This window comes from Nicotiana sylvestris, chromosome 7 (assembly GCF_000393655.2).
Source record: "Nicotiana sylvestris chromosome 7, ASM39365v2, whole genome shotgun sequence".
Taxonomy (NCBI): Eukaryota; Viridiplantae; Streptophyta; class Magnoliopsida; order Solanales; family Solanaceae; genus Nicotiana; species Nicotiana sylvestris.
Genome location: NC_091063.1, coordinates 36752333 through 36768193, shown reverse-complemented (window position 1 = coordinate 36768193; position 15861 = coordinate 36752333). Strand labels below are relative to the sequence as shown.

Here is a 15861-nt window from a genome sequence, read left to right as displayed (position 1 = left end):
GTCAACAAGGTTGGCTACCAAACCAAAGAAAACTCTTATTAGGCACATGCCTAATACTTCTTCAATGAGATGGACATCATCATCCCATTCTTCAAAATCATCTAATACACCATAATAATTAAATTAATGTGATATTTCCGTTACAACTTAACGTGGGTTTCCATAAAAATCATCTGTTTGTTTTATGTTTAGACATTTCTCATATTTCACCAATTAGACAAGACACCTTTTTCTTAATCCCATTATCCTTTGTTGATTGTGCTTTATAATTTTAGAGGTCCCTTATTTATTGAAAAAATTTCATAAAGCACTATCTTTTCTAGTAACTAGTCATCTATAGATACCATTTGCTATATTATGGATTATAGATATTTTTTATGTGGTTATAAGATGTATTTGATGTATTTAAGCTATTGTATTCATGAATACAGTAGCAAAAATAGGCGTGAATCAGGGAAGTCCAGTTAATTAGTTGTTGTATTCGAGTGTATTGGACTGTATTCATGGAGTGAAACATGGGATTACAGCTGAACAAATTATTATATTCAACTGTATTCGACTGCATTCACGGCGTGAAATATGGGATTACGCTGTTTTTAAAACGGAAAGTGAATCAATTAACATAATAGACTCCTAATATAACTCAACAAACTCAATTATAACACACAAATTTTGTATTTTTCAGTTATAAAAAAGATTCTCAACCGAAAAATATCCCAAAAACATAGCAATCTTCAGAGAAATTATATTATACATATGAATATATAAATTATATTAATTAAAAAAAACATATGAATACATTCATGGCATATAGCGAGACAGTGAATACAATGAAATACATAGAATATAACGGGATACATTAAAATACAATGAGAAAAAAAGACACTGAATACAATGAAATACATGGAATACAACGAGATACATTGAATTACAATGAAAAAAAGATAGTGAATACAATGAAATACATAGAAATACAGCGAGATACATTGAAATGCTCTTAAAAAAAGGTAACAGAATCTTCAAATTGCTCAACCCCAAACTTTAGACGGCCTGTTTTAGTCGACGATTTTCCGACGACCCATCGGATTCCGACTATGATTCCATAAGTAGCGATGAGAGAAAGAAGAAGAAAACGAGAAAGATCGCTGAAGAAGAAATTGCTAGCATCCGTAACGCACCTGAAGAAGTTAAAGTCCTATAACTGAATTTGGCTAGCACCGATAGTAACGAATCGGAAGAAATTGCTAGCACCCACTGAAGAAGAAATTGCCAAGAAGTTAAAGTCCCACAAAATTCCTTGTCATGGAAAGGAAGAAGAAGAATAAACATATTGGTAGAAGAAAGCAACCAAAATCGGAAAGGAAGAAGAAGAAGAAGAAACATACTGGAGTTGGCCATGGAGATTTCATTGCCTTCATTAGGGTCAAGCCAGAGAGGCAGCGCATTTTATGAGAGAGGGCAACGTATTTTATGGCTTAAGAGTAGGAGGTGACCATAAATAGGTATTTGGCTATAAAAACCAAAAGGTAGTTATAGAATATAATTTTTTAAAATGGTATTTATTTAAAATAAATAAGGTATCAACCTTTGCTATAGGAGGTAACTAATCCTTATTTATTCCATTACCGGTCTAGTTACTTGTTATCCAATAGTTTCATGGCAATTAAACCCAAGTATAAGCCTTTTTTCCCCACCTATTACTAAAAGGGCTTTTTGAACTTTTAGTATGCACTAGAAACTATTTATATTTGGTAAACGAAAAAATGTATAAAACTTATATATTTCTTGTATATAACATACAAAATGTATATATACGAATACTATATATTTTTGGCTATTATTTTGGTAGCAGCTATACAATATAATTTTCCCTTACTAAAAGTGTTCTCATTATGTGACTTGGGGTATGACTAGAGTAGATAACACATTTTATTCAAGGGAAACTACCAGATATGTCCATTTATAAGTAGTTCATTACAAAAATTGATCAATTTATAAAATATTACTAATATTAGCCAAATATTATTAATATTAGCCAATTAACTATTTGTAGCAAAAAAATGTAAATTTTTTGCTTTCTTTTGAGTGGGTGTTATTAGAATAGATTGAGTACATCTTAAGGAGTTTGAATCTTAGTTTTGGGATGATTTGGTGAAGTTTTGAGGTGGTTTGAATTGAAAATTCGAAGTAAAATTGAACATGAAAAAAAAATATGTGTATCACACTATGTATCACACATGTATCATAGTTGTATCAATTGTGTATCACATATATATCCATGTATATCTGTCTGTGAGATACATGCATGATACATGTTTAATACATGTGTCGCAGAAGAACTCAATTTAATTACGAATTTTGGTACAAAACCATTCCAAATCACCTCCAATCTTCCTCAAATTTTGTATATTGACTTATCTATATATTTTCAATGAATTTCAGCTATACCCATTGAAAAATTCCTTTTTTGCTTAGATTTCTGGAATATTATTTTTTTTGATATATTTTATCACTTTATTTGCTACCTCATCCATGAAATTTCCTTTCCGTCTTGCATTACTGTTGCTAATCACGCTTAAAAATATGGAGGTAATTTTTGCATGTGATTTTTTGAGAGAAAGAACTTTATTTATTTGTTTTTTTAATTTTTATATGTGCTTGACTAGTTTTGATAAGTCTATGACTAATGGCTAGAGGTTGGTATGTTGAGACTTATTTGGGACATTTGTGCAAGTTTCCCTTTATTCAATTGCTTAAGCGTCTTAACAATCAGTAAAATATTCAACCACTTCATATATTTTACTAAAGTTTTTTCTACAGTTTATTACCTTTTGTTTGTCAATAACATAACTAACTGAACATATTGAATAGTTACATCATTTACCCGGTCTTTGAAAATTAAAATTGAAATTTAATATACATTACCTGGTCTTTTAAAATTTTAAGTTTAATATAAATTTCTTGGTAGTTTTTTTTTCCTCTGTGAAAAATGGTAGGATAAAAAGGAACGGAAAGTAAGAAGAATGACAAAGGGAATGAGGATGAAAGGGAGATAAAAGTAAGAATGTTGATTGCTCAGAGGGGGGAGAAAAGGAAAGAAAAAGAACAATAACACCATAAAATAGAAATAGAAAAGAACAATAAAAAAAAGCATTTTCAATTCTTGCTAAACACACCCTAAATGTCTCTGTAATTTCCATTTTTAAAATTTCATCCTGCTAATTGTTATTTACATTTCTTTCTTAATCTGTGTGATAGTCGTTGAAAATCAACTTCTTGACACTGATAGAGACCTGTAAATACTTCTTTTCTTGTTAATCTAGTGGTACAAGTAATTGCTTTAGATTGAATTGTAAAATTGTGATGCTGGCAAAGGTTTGCATATTGAATAACAGAAATAGCATAGGAAACCGTCAAGCATTTCAAAGATTTTCAAAGAAATAAGGTCAGGCTGTTCCCAGAGGGCCATGAGATGAGAGTGTAAAGAAAAATCCCAGAAAGGGTAAGTATTACTCTTTAACATCATATTTGTTCAAATGCACTGTGATTACCACTATGTACTTCAGAAACACTCAGGAATCCAGTTAAGGTGTAAGGGAATAAGCAATCAAAGAATTTAACGAACCCGAAGCCCAAAACTGCACATGTTCGCGCACCCCACAATGGTGTTACAATGCTGCCATCATAGTCGATCTTGCAGCCTCTTTCTTCATCTCTGCAGCTTTTCCACTTCCCCGGAAATACATGTAGACTTGCTGCACAACGTGGAGAGCAAATCAGAAGATGAGACACAAATCACAAAGTAATATGACAGAGAGGTGGATAACTAAACCTGTATAACCCATATACTGATTAGTGTTTCAAGACAGAAGAATGCAGCTCCAATGAAGTAGAATATCTGCAACGAGAAAGCACGCTTAAGAGGTGAAATTTTTCACCAAAAATAATGATGGCAAAAGAATTACTCATCAAATTCTATCACAAGTAGTGGGCCAAGAAGAGCATACTGATAATACTGGAGAATTGTTCATTTCCAAAATAACATGAATATGAACTCAGATGAAATATACAACTAACTAGTGGTTTTAAAAGTAACCTTTCAGACAAAAATATAAAAGCTCACCCCAACCAAAGCATGCCAGCCCAAAAGATCAATTGCAGGCAAGATACCACTGTTAAACAAGGAAATGGAAAAAGAATGAGTCATTTTTTTAAATTAGAATATATCATATTATTCAGATGTAATTCAAATGCTTGAGCTCAGGCAAACATGGGCTTCTCGAACAGGAAGGTAATGCAACCGATTTCATATCCAAGGAACGTGTTGCACCAGCAACCATTCCCCTTTCTGACATAAAAAAGCAACTTACGTCAAAGATTTCCCCTTGAAGAAAATTGGAGGTGCCACAGCAGCAACAATGCAGAATCCAATATGAAACTACAAGATGAAAATAAGTAGTCAGAATCCTCAATAAGCAACTCAAGAGTATAAAGAAAAACTAAAAAGGAAATGTAAGTATTTACCACGTAGCTTAAGAAAAACCACCCAAACTTCAACGCACTGTCAGTCCTGCAAACAAAATGGATATCAGATATAGATTCTTCCGGAAGGTAAAGCCACTCTACGGAAACAAAAAGAAAAATAATATTCCATAAATCTATTTCCTCCCATTGGGGAGCCCACATCTATTTTCCCACACTAAGGACGGACAAATGTGTACCTCATTGCACGATAGAGAGGCCGATACCACAATACATAGGCTCCTGGGACACCTGCTATTAAGTAGATAACAGCAAGCAACCAGATCGTTGGACCTACAGTGACAAAATGCTAACTTTAGATGGTTAATTCAATTAAAGGATAGGAGAGGTTAGTAATTTCAGTTCCACAGCAACCTTGTCCTCTGATCCAAGCTAAGGTGACAGCTACAAGGTTCCATACAAGACAGGCTGCCAAACCTGCAATCCACCATGTCCTAAGTCAGTCAACCACCATAAGAGCATTAATTAGATAAACTAGTCCAGTTCAACAATAAAAGAAGTCAATGACTGTCATGATTATTCCAACAAAAACCATCTAGGAATTCCTCATTCTCTATTTTCTGATTTCTCAATTTGGACAGGTAGATTTGAGATGTAACCAGCTACCAGTTACCCAAAACAGTATGACTTTTAAATCTTATCGCAAATTCCAGAGATATTTACAGGCACTTAGAGGATATTGTAGACCCTCTTGATCCAAGTGTCACTAAAACCATTAGCACAAAAATTGTTTAAAAGATGGAGTTTATGTTTTGCAATCCTTAGAAGCATAAACGCAATTATGCAAATAGACAGCAAAGTAAGAGAAAGTAGTGAAAACTATTAATATGCATCACAATCTCCAGGTCAGGTTAACCTAAAAGGTTGAAGAATACTTACTAGAAAGGTCAAGTGAGAGGCACTAATAGCATTCATAGAATAGGGAGTTGTACAGAGGACATGAGGACATACCCAATAATGTAGTGAATGCAACATATTGCAACTTCTGTAGATGGATTGGAATTTCATTTGCGATATCATGATGAATGATGGGGAAGAAAGGTGGCCAGTTCTTATTCTCTATAACTACACCAGCTGAAAAAAAGAATAAAAGAGATATGAAACATAGTCAGTTCACAGAGAGGAAAGCATGATTCAAACCCCTGATTCAGTTCAAGACTTCAAAGATATATGTGCATACAGTGGAAAACTACCTCTTGTTATTGCATCCTCCTTCCTTTTAAGTTCCTACATGAAACCAATAAACTTGTCAAATTAATTATTCACAGAATGCCTAAAAGACAAAAGACAGTCCACAGCACCTTGAACCAAATAAAAAACACTAATATTCTAGAGCTAGACAACAGTAATTATCTGGTAGTATATATCCAGTAATCTTACAGGAATTCCATAACTGACAAGCCATTGAATAACAAAAGATCTTTGACGAAAGATTGTACTTTCTATTCCGGAAGACAAGCAAGACATATACTACAAGGCAATGTAGAGCAACTACCCACCTGTTCTCTTTTTTTCAGTTCAGCCTCTTTAGCTTGGAGTTCCTTCTCCTTCTTCTTCAGGTCCTGATTAGTTATATGAGTAAAAGAAAGGATCACTTAAACCTACGCACCAAGTGAACACATTTACAGTAATCACAGGCAATTACAAAGTATGAGCTCATTTTACAAAATCTGCTTCACCTTTGAACCATCGAGAGGAATATCAACCGTTGCGCCGCGGTCATATCCAGCGGGTTCATGAGGAAGAGGGGAAGGCCTAGCAGGGGCAACACTTCCATTATTCTGCAGATTTTAGTAAGTATTAAGTTCCATAATACACAATGAGGTACTGTTTACAATTACTAGGACTAAAAGAACATACAATTGGATGTTCTCACTATTCAGCAATGAAGATCAAGGCCTTGCATAATATGTACACAGGAGAGGAAAAGGATTTTGATTCAGCTTTAACGGGATTGAAACTCTTCTGTTCCAATTATTTCAGAATATAAAACAAACTAGATTGAGAATCACAATATCATTGCAGACCATAAATACGTCATGGAAAGAGGACAAGGTGTTCAAAAAATACAGATGCATAAAGATCAGACCTAGTTGTACATTTCGCTAGTTGGGATTCTTCCCGTGGGTAGACAAAATTGTTTCGATATCGCACAGAAGACAAACTACATCCTCGTCGTGCTGACAATTCACTAGTTGCAACTGCAAAATGCACTACCATCTTGTTAAATGCATTCTCAGGTCACTAGAAGGCCTGAGGAGCTAGGATTAAGATACTCGATGGGGACCCTATCGTAATGGTGGTATTTCAATATTAATATTAATATCAAATCCCGATATTTGTATGGTGTAAATTGCTACCACTGGCTGACTAGGATGATCCAGAGTCTGCAGGAATTGCTTCCTTTTTATATAGTTCTCTTTTTCGAGAGATGGCTCCATTTATGAAAATACCTTAGCCTATGCTCCACATTTTTAGAAGGATTTGGGATTTTCATGGGGTTACAGGAATTTTACACATTTATTACATATAAGATTATATAGAATTCAAGAAAACGTAACAATTGCATTTTCCAAATCTTCAGTAACTCTGCTTTCAAACGAGAAAACGTTTGGAAACTTTGAAGAAAGTAATCTTATTACGGTCATTAAAAATGGACCACTTCCATAATTCTATCGACCATTACCTTGAGGACCTTGGTTCGAAAACAAGAAAAATAAAATTACCCTATGAAGCAAATTGAAAATTTTGAAAAGGAAAATAAAAGAAGCACGATTCACGTAACATTTTGCAGGAAGAGTGAAATACAAATGGCAAAATTTAAGTTCTATCTGCCAAAATTGAATCAGCACTGAGCAAGACATTCATAAATTTCAAGGTCAACAACCAATTATCCAACAGATGTTACAGAAAACACTATTAATCCAAAGATGTTCTTTCTGACACTGCAGCACATTAAGAACTCTACCATTTGAACACTTTACAAAGTAGAAAAGGCAAGAGAACTGTGATCCTCCTTCTCAGTCCTCTCCTTCAAAAACTGATATTGTTCTCCTAATCTGTCACTACTACTACTACTACTCTTCTACAGACACAAATTCCAAATCTACTGCTGAAACCATTGCATTCACCTAATGTAAAAATTCGACCAATACATTGTTATGTTGCATGATTCTCAGCTGAAAACCAGGTCACAGCTCAATTCTACAATAGTTCAATTATTACAAGCTCGTTCAGTGAAATTCAAGTAGCTCCAGAATCCTAAAAAAGAACAATTATGCTAGCTTAAATTGAACCAAGTATCAAAATCCAATTAACAGATCTGGAAACTGGACCAACGAAATTTAGAAAAAGAAAAAAACTCCATACCCCTTTTTTTGATCAAGAACTTCATACTCCCGTAATTAACTTTCTGCAAAAACTCTTTTTTTTTTCAGAACAAGAAAACCACTAATCCAAACCCCATTTATTTTCCAGAGTATGAAATTAAAAATTTCAAAAATAGGGAGCACCAAAGATAGTAGTACTACTAAAGAAGAGCAAAGTGATGTACCGCAAAAGGGTTCACTTCATCTTCAGCAAAAGGATTATCATTGTAACGGCCAGCCATTGGAGCAACTTCGACGAAGCAATGTCCACAGTCACAGATCTGGAATCTTGCGGAAAGTGAGGTTTAGATTTGGTATATATGTATTTATCAAGCAAGATGCGCGTTTACGAAATAGACGTGGTATCCTATTATATTTCTTACTTCTCTTTCACTGTCTCTCTCTCTTTTTTTTTTTTTTCTGATTAAATATTAGTATATTTATGCTTAAATGTTACTCCCTCCCGTCCATAGTAAGCTATTTTTTGATTTTTTTTGTGGTCCAAAATAAATAATTTTTTTAGATTTTAAGAATAAATTAATTATTTTTTTCCTACATTGTGCTTGGATTAAATAATATTAAATTATGTGCTAGAAAAGTTTATGTAAAAAAAAAAATTAATATAATCAATTTCATTATTAATTGATATTAAAAGTTGAATTTCTTAATACCTGAAAGCAACCAAAAAACACTTATTATGGGAGTACTACTACAACTCTTTTTGCAAGCCAGTAGAAATTGCACGTTAAAAAGTTATTCATTCACGGGATGACAGCAGTGACAAATCACTGACAACTTATATTAATTGTACAAGATATCTTTTTGTCTCACAAATTTATTGACCCTAATCTTATACTTCTGGGTCCACAAAACTGTTAGACAAAAAAGTTAACTCATACAACTAGTGTCAATTGTATGAGACACAAAATAAAATTTTCCGATTCTGACCCTACAGGGACAATGTTACAATGACACGTGGGATAGGCTCATTGGTTGGTTGAAACAATAAAGTCGGGGGGGGGGTATCACTATATTATCAAGTTTTTACTTGAAGTGACTAGTGAGTGTCGGGCACATTCAGAGGAGGAGCACATTCACATGGTTCGGGCACATTCAGAGGAGGAGCACTGATGCACTGGTGAGGAGGTGTGAGCGACTGGCTGTAGTGGGCATGCGGAGAGGTAGAGGACGACCTAAGAAGTATTGGGGAGAGGTGATCAGACAAGACATGGCGCAACTTAGGATTACTGAGGACATGGCCCTTGACAGGGAATTATGGAGGTCGAGCATTAAGGTTGTAGGTTAGGAGAGAGTTGGGAATATTTCTACAGCACAATAGAGTGAGACTAGCTAGTTAGGAGTTAGACTAAGAATATCATTGGTCGTCTATTGATGCAGGGCTTTACCTTCTAGTTTTACTATACCAGTCATCTATTTCGTATTTCGTATTTTGTATTTCATATCTCTTATATATTGCTGTTATTTTATTATGCATTTTTATGGTACTAATATATCGGTTGATGTTGCTTTTTTGAGCCGAGGGTCTCCTGGAAACAGCCTCTCTACCCTTCGGGGTAGGGGTAAGGTCTGCATACATATTATCCTCCCCAGACCCCACTTGTGAAATTATACTGGGTCGTTGTTGGTGTTGTTGTTGTTGACTAGTGAGTGTCGCTGTATTCACCAATATATTCTTTACAGGTTTTTATTTATTAGAGTAGTTGTTTTGTTAGACTGAATTTGTTGCAGGGTAATTTGTAACTTTTTTTTAAATCTATGATTATGTTAATTAGTAAAGTAGTACTAACTACTAAGTGAAATATTTTTAAATGATAGTTTAGACAAATACTATCTATACAAGAGAGTAGTGAAGCATGTGTTAAGCCAAGTGGCAAGCTTAAAAGAAACCACTTGGCAATTTGAAGACAACATTAATAATTAGAAATTATAAATAGAAACATAATTGATGGAAGTAGTTTAATAAATTTTATCCATAATCTAAATAGATATTAGACAAATCTAATCTATATATCCATATTTATATTTATATCTATATCTATATATTTATAATTAATGAAAATCCACCGCTAATTGATCAAGCTTCGTATCTGACCTTATTTGGGTACAATATACATTACTATGGGCATGTTTAATCAATTTTTTGTATATAATTCAGTTATGGTCGGTATCCTTTTTTGAGAAAAAATTAATTAAATTTTTGTTTTGTATCTTACACATTAATTTTAAGTTGAAATAATAATTTTTTATTTAGTACAAGCTTTGTATCTGACATTATTTGTGTAAAATATACATTACTATAAGTATCTTTAATTAAAATTTGTGTATAATTCAGTTATGGTAGGTATCGTTTTTTGAGAAAGAATCAATTAAGTTTTAATTTTGTTTCTTACACATTGATTTTAAGTTGAAATAATAATTCTTTAATTTGTTGGATTCTATTTGTATAACATTAATTAAAGTTATTAATTGATATTCTTTTGTATCTAACTAATAATTGAATTTTTTGAATTGCATAAAGTGTCACCGAATTGTATAACTAAATAGTACTAAATATTTTTTCCTTTTGAAGGAACATTCTCTAGAATTTTGTATCTAATTACTAATTGATTTTTTGTTAAAGAATTGCTAGAGCTGTCACCGAGTTATACAAGGAAATAATATTAAATACCTTTTGTCACACCTCCTTTTTCACCCACACCCCGGAAAAAGGTATATGTAAAGGGAGTTTTTCCAATTAAAGGACAATCGAAACAGGATTTTATTTAAAGATTCAGAGTCGCCACTTGGGAGATTTGTGGTGTCCTAAGTCACCGGTTGAATCCCGAATCGATGAAAAGAATGACTCTGTTTAACAGTCTGCGCACTAAAAAATCCGGATAAGGAATTCTGTTAACCCGGGAGAAGGTGTTAGACATTCCCGAGTTCCGTGGTTCTAGCACAGTCGCTCAACTGTCATATTCGGCTTGATTATCTGATTTTATACAATGATGAACCTACGTGCAAATTCAACTGTTTACCGCTTTTGTTATTATTTATTCAAAGAATTGCAACGTCGTGAGAATGCATCTCGAATTGCGCCACCTAAATGTACCCGCAGTTTTCGATACGTTCCAACTTCGTTGGGATTTGGATTTGGGTCACATAAATGTGCACCCGAGTTTAGGAAGATAACATTATTAAATACGCGTCTAAAGATACTAACGCGTTGTTATTTTGAGAAAAGCCATAAAGTTCGCTACGCAACCTGTCTCGAAATCTAAGCATTTGAAATAACTGTCCGTTGAGGGCCCCGCAGTTTGTGTATTCTTGTTTGTCGAGGCTCGTCTCATTCATTATTTTTAAAAGGAATTTGCAACGTCATGGACATGCATCTCGAACCACGTCACAATCAATGTACCCGTGATTAGCGACACATTTCGACTCCGTTGAGATTCGGATTTGGGTCACATAAATGTGCACCCGAGTTTAAGAAAGTAAATTATTAAAGGCGCGCCTAAAGCGACTAGCATATCATTATTTTGGGCGAGGCCGTGAAATTTTGCTAAACGGCCCATCCCGAAGTCTAAGTAATTTTACTAACACATATAGAGGGCCCTGCAGCTTGTGTATTTTTGTTTGTCGAGGCTCGTCTCATTTATTTTAAAAGGACAATCCTAAAAGTGACTACATTTTTCTATTAAGTTCGTCTCTAAAATAAAAGAGAAAAGATCCTATTTAGTTAAATGCTTATAAGCTCATGCCTCTTATTAATTATTAGATCAAGACAAATGCAAACGGAAAATTGCAACAGAGCTTGCTCAAGGGAGATTGTATCGTTCCTTATTCTATTAGTTAATAACACTAAAGTTGAGATTATGAATAGAACACGAGATTGACACCCAGTAATATCAAAACAAACTAACTATTCTTTGATTAATTTAAACTAACATTATTAGATGAATTGAACTATTGGAATTAACTATGTGTAATACAAAACCATTTTTTAACGATTTTTACGACTTGTCGAAGACATGCGTCAATGCTTAAAAATTGACATCAGGCTAACATCAATCATTAACATTTGAGAATATTAGTTACTAACGTTATTCACATTGCTATTTAAAGTGATGTTACTTACTCAAGTGAACTCGCAATTTCAGAACTAACCCTATTAAACCAACATGCTGATTTCCATGAACTATTTGAACCCGTTTTGTGGCATAACCTATTTGAAACTATTACACGACTACTGAAAAAAAGAAAGAAATAACTACACTATATTTCATAACTAGTAATCACAAACTAAGATTAATTACAATTGATATTCCATATTTGTAGAAATAGATTCAATCAGTCCAGTTTATGCATTTCAAAATCATTCCAATACATACTATGAAATATCAAATGAACTACTGCTTATACATCAAATTAAACACAAAGAAACAGTTATTTTCAGCAATCCATTCCAACAACTCTTTACTTCCTTTCCTTTAAATTTGAGAGCTATAGAACATGTACCTGGATAACGGAAATACAAGAAGATGAAGGAGCGGTCAACAACAGTAATAGCCAGCAACAACCAGTAAACAGAATACTCAGTGACAGATTTGAAAACCAACAGGGTTCCAGCATACTCAATGAAACAGCACCCACACCAACCAACGCAGACCAGAAGTAACAAACTCAACAACCACTTAAAACCTCAGTGAAAACCCAGAAATAATCAGCCTGTTTTTTACTCTCAAATTACTGAACTTTTAAATGTTAAAAATCCAGCCTAGACTCTAAGAAAAATTGGAAGAGAAACGATTTTCTTCCTCCAAAAACCAGCCTCCAAACTCTCTCCAAAAATTCCGCCCCTAAATCTGTCCTAAGTGACTCTATTTATAACCCAAAACAGGTATGAGCAACATATTTTAATCAATCCCTTTTTAATCTTTTCATACCATTATGTTTTGTTCCCCACACTTGCATGCCTTATTCCCCACTATATTAAACAAATGTATTAGTTCCCACTACCACATGTCTTATCCCCCACTATATTAAACAATGCATTATTGCCCACTACCACATGTCTTGTCCCCCACCATGTATTAAATAATGTATTAATTCCCACTACCACATGTCTTGTCCCCCATTATGCACTAAATAATGTATTAATTCCCACCATCATATCTTGTCCCTCACTACGTATTATTTTAATATTATTAGTGCTTAGTGGACGGAGCACTCAAATTAATCATTTTTTAAGGCTCATTTCCCATATTACCCCTGAAACTACTGAAATTACCATTCTGCCCCATCCCCTTTCAACCTGTACCAAAACCATATCAGTTATAACCAATTCCTCTAATCAATTAACCAAACTATAGCAGCTATAACCAAATCAAGCCTGACAATTAACAAATTAAACACATGAAGCTAACTCCCAATTCCGTTTATCATGGTCAGATTCATATCAACAAACTTAATAGGACAAACAAGTAGATTCAAACCACTAAACTCAATCATCAGTTGACCTCAAACTAAATCAAACAACATCATAACAAAGATGAATGATTCAAACTAAATCAAAAACTAAGGACCAGCACATAAACACTCGACATTAAATCACTTGATGAAAAACTAACGAACTTCAAACAAAAATGAACATGAATTATCTCTAATACAAACAAAGACCTGGGTTCGAATTCAAACCAACCCATCAGAACACAAACACAATCATAGAAAGAAGAAAAGGAGCGGAAGATGAATTCGCTGAACGAAAACTAAAAGAAAAGAGAACGGAAACCTACTAGTTTGAAGTCCGGGTTCGAACGGCGACCTCGACACGCATGAACAAACCTCGCTGTTTTTAGCCCCTTTTCATTTTTTTGATGAAGTGACGAAAGAGTTCACTGGTTTGTGGTCATTCGCGGATGAAGCTAGATGTCGGGTTATGGTGATAACAGCAGCAGACTGGTCGCTTGGTTTCGACGACGAGGGAGGCTGGTTTTACAGCTGGTTGCAACGGAGGTTGGAGATGTTGTTGCTCGTTGCTGCTCGACGGAGAAGGGTGGTCGATGGTCAGCTGGTTGGTCGTTCGCTGGTGAGAGGAGGAGGTCAGCCATGGGCATGGGAGCTGGAGCTTGCAACTGGAGGGCTGCCATGGGGCTGTAGGTTGGCGACGAGGAGAGGGCAGTCATGGGGGGGTCATTTGAAGCTGGAGCTGGAGGGGTCGTTCGGGGTAGATGGAGGGGAGAAGGGCAGCCATGGGAGGGTTTGTTGGAGCTGGACGTGAGGGACGATGGGGACGACGGGGAGGGCAGCCATGGGCATGGTGGGTTCGAAGAAGATGAAGGAGGAAGGGGCAGCCATGGGGGGGGGTCGTTGGAGCTGGAGGGGTCTCTTGGGGTAGATGGTGGTGAGGAGGGCATCCATGGGATGTGAGGGGGAAGGGGGGTGGTTTGGGGAAGATGAAGAGGAGAGGGGGCGGGTGGTTTTAAGGTTTTGGGGTTGGAAAAATGAAAAATGAAAAATAGAAGAAGGGGGGGTGTTTCTTGGGGTTATGGGGCGGACCGGGTCGACCCGGTGGGGGTTATTTGGTTTAGGCCTGGTTGATTTAATTTAAAAAGGTGGCCCAATCCGATTTTCTTCTTATTTCCATTGCTTCTTTTTTCTTCTTTTATTTTTTCTTAAACTAAAACTAAATTCTAAAAATCCTAAATTATCCTATATAACTAAATTAATTTATAAAAGTGCTAATTAACTTTCAATAACAATTAACACACAATTAAATAGCAATTACGATAAAATCACACAATTTGGACATTAAATGCTAAAACTACAACTTACATTATTTTTATGATTTTTTGTTCTTGCAAAACAAACTTAATTGCTCCTAATTGTAGAATCAAATCCTAAATGCAAATGCGACATATTTTTGTATTTTTTATTAATTTAACAAATAAACATGCACAGACAAAATACAAATAATTATCCAAAAATGCCACGAAAATTCTCAAAATTGCACACAAAGGAAAATTATTTTATTTTGAATTTTTGGGAGCAATTCTCACATAGGGCAAAAATCATGTGCTCACACCTTTTCTTTTTGAACATTCTCCAGAATTGTGTATCTAATCTAATTAATAATTAAAACAAAATTTATAAACTGCATAAAGTGCTGACATCGATTAATATAAGAAAATATTACTAAATTTCTTTTTCTTTTGAAGAAACATTCTCTAGAATTTTTTCCTGATTAATAATTGAATACTTTTTATGAATGGTATATTAAAACTATGACCGATTATATAAGGAAATAATTGTCACACCTCCTTTTTCCGCCCCCGCAGGAGGTGAAGGAGTTTTTCCAATTAAAGGACAATCGAAACAGGATTTATTTGTTTATTTCAGAGTCGCCACTTGGGAGATTTAGAGTGTCCCAAGTCACCAATTTAATCCCGAATCGAGGAAAAGAATGACTCTGTATTACAGTCCGCGAACCAGAAATCCGGATAAGGAATTCTGTTAACCCGGGAGAAGGTGTTAGGCATTCCCGAGTTCCGTGGTTCTAGCACGGTTGCTCAACTGTCATATTCGGCTTGTTTATCTGATTTAATACATGTTGAACCTATGTGCGAATTTTAACTTTTAACCGCTTTTATCATTTACTATTATTTTTATCAAGAATTGCAACATCGTGGAAACACATCTCGAACCACGTCACATCAATACACCCGTGGTTGTTGGCACATTCCAACTCTGTTGAGATTTGGATTTGGGTCACATAAATGTGCACCCCAGTTTAAGAAGATAACATTATTAAATACGCGCCTAAAGCGACTAGCATATCATTATTTTGGGTAGGGCCGCGAAATTTGCTAAACGGCCTGTCCCGGAATCTAATTACTCGAAATAACTATCCGTTGAGGGCCCCGCACTTTGGGTATTCTTGTTTGTCGAGGCT

General features: G+C 34.9%; 1 protein-coding gene across 1 annotated transcript; it reads right to left on the bottom strand.

The window, feature by feature from the left end:
• Positions 1-3481: 3481 nt before the first annotated feature.
• Positions 3482-8254, bottom strand: LOC104221065 (secretory carrier-associated membrane protein 1-like). Its single transcript, XM_009772044.2, has 12 exons — positions 8096-8254; positions 6222-6323; positions 6042-6104; positions 5736-5769; positions 5494-5616; positions 4897-4959; positions 4722-4815; positions 4525-4570; positions 4371-4438; positions 4124-4172; positions 3833-3898; positions 3482-3755 (listed from the first exon to the last, which is right to left on the bottom strand). The coding sequence occupies exons 1-12, from the start codon at positions 8150-8152 to the stop codon at positions 3669-3671; spliced, it is 852 nt and encodes a 283-aa protein (XP_009770346.1). The 5' UTR covers positions 8153-8254; the 3' UTR covers positions 3482-3668.
• Between the last annotated feature and the right edge of the window lie 7607 nt (positions 8255-15861).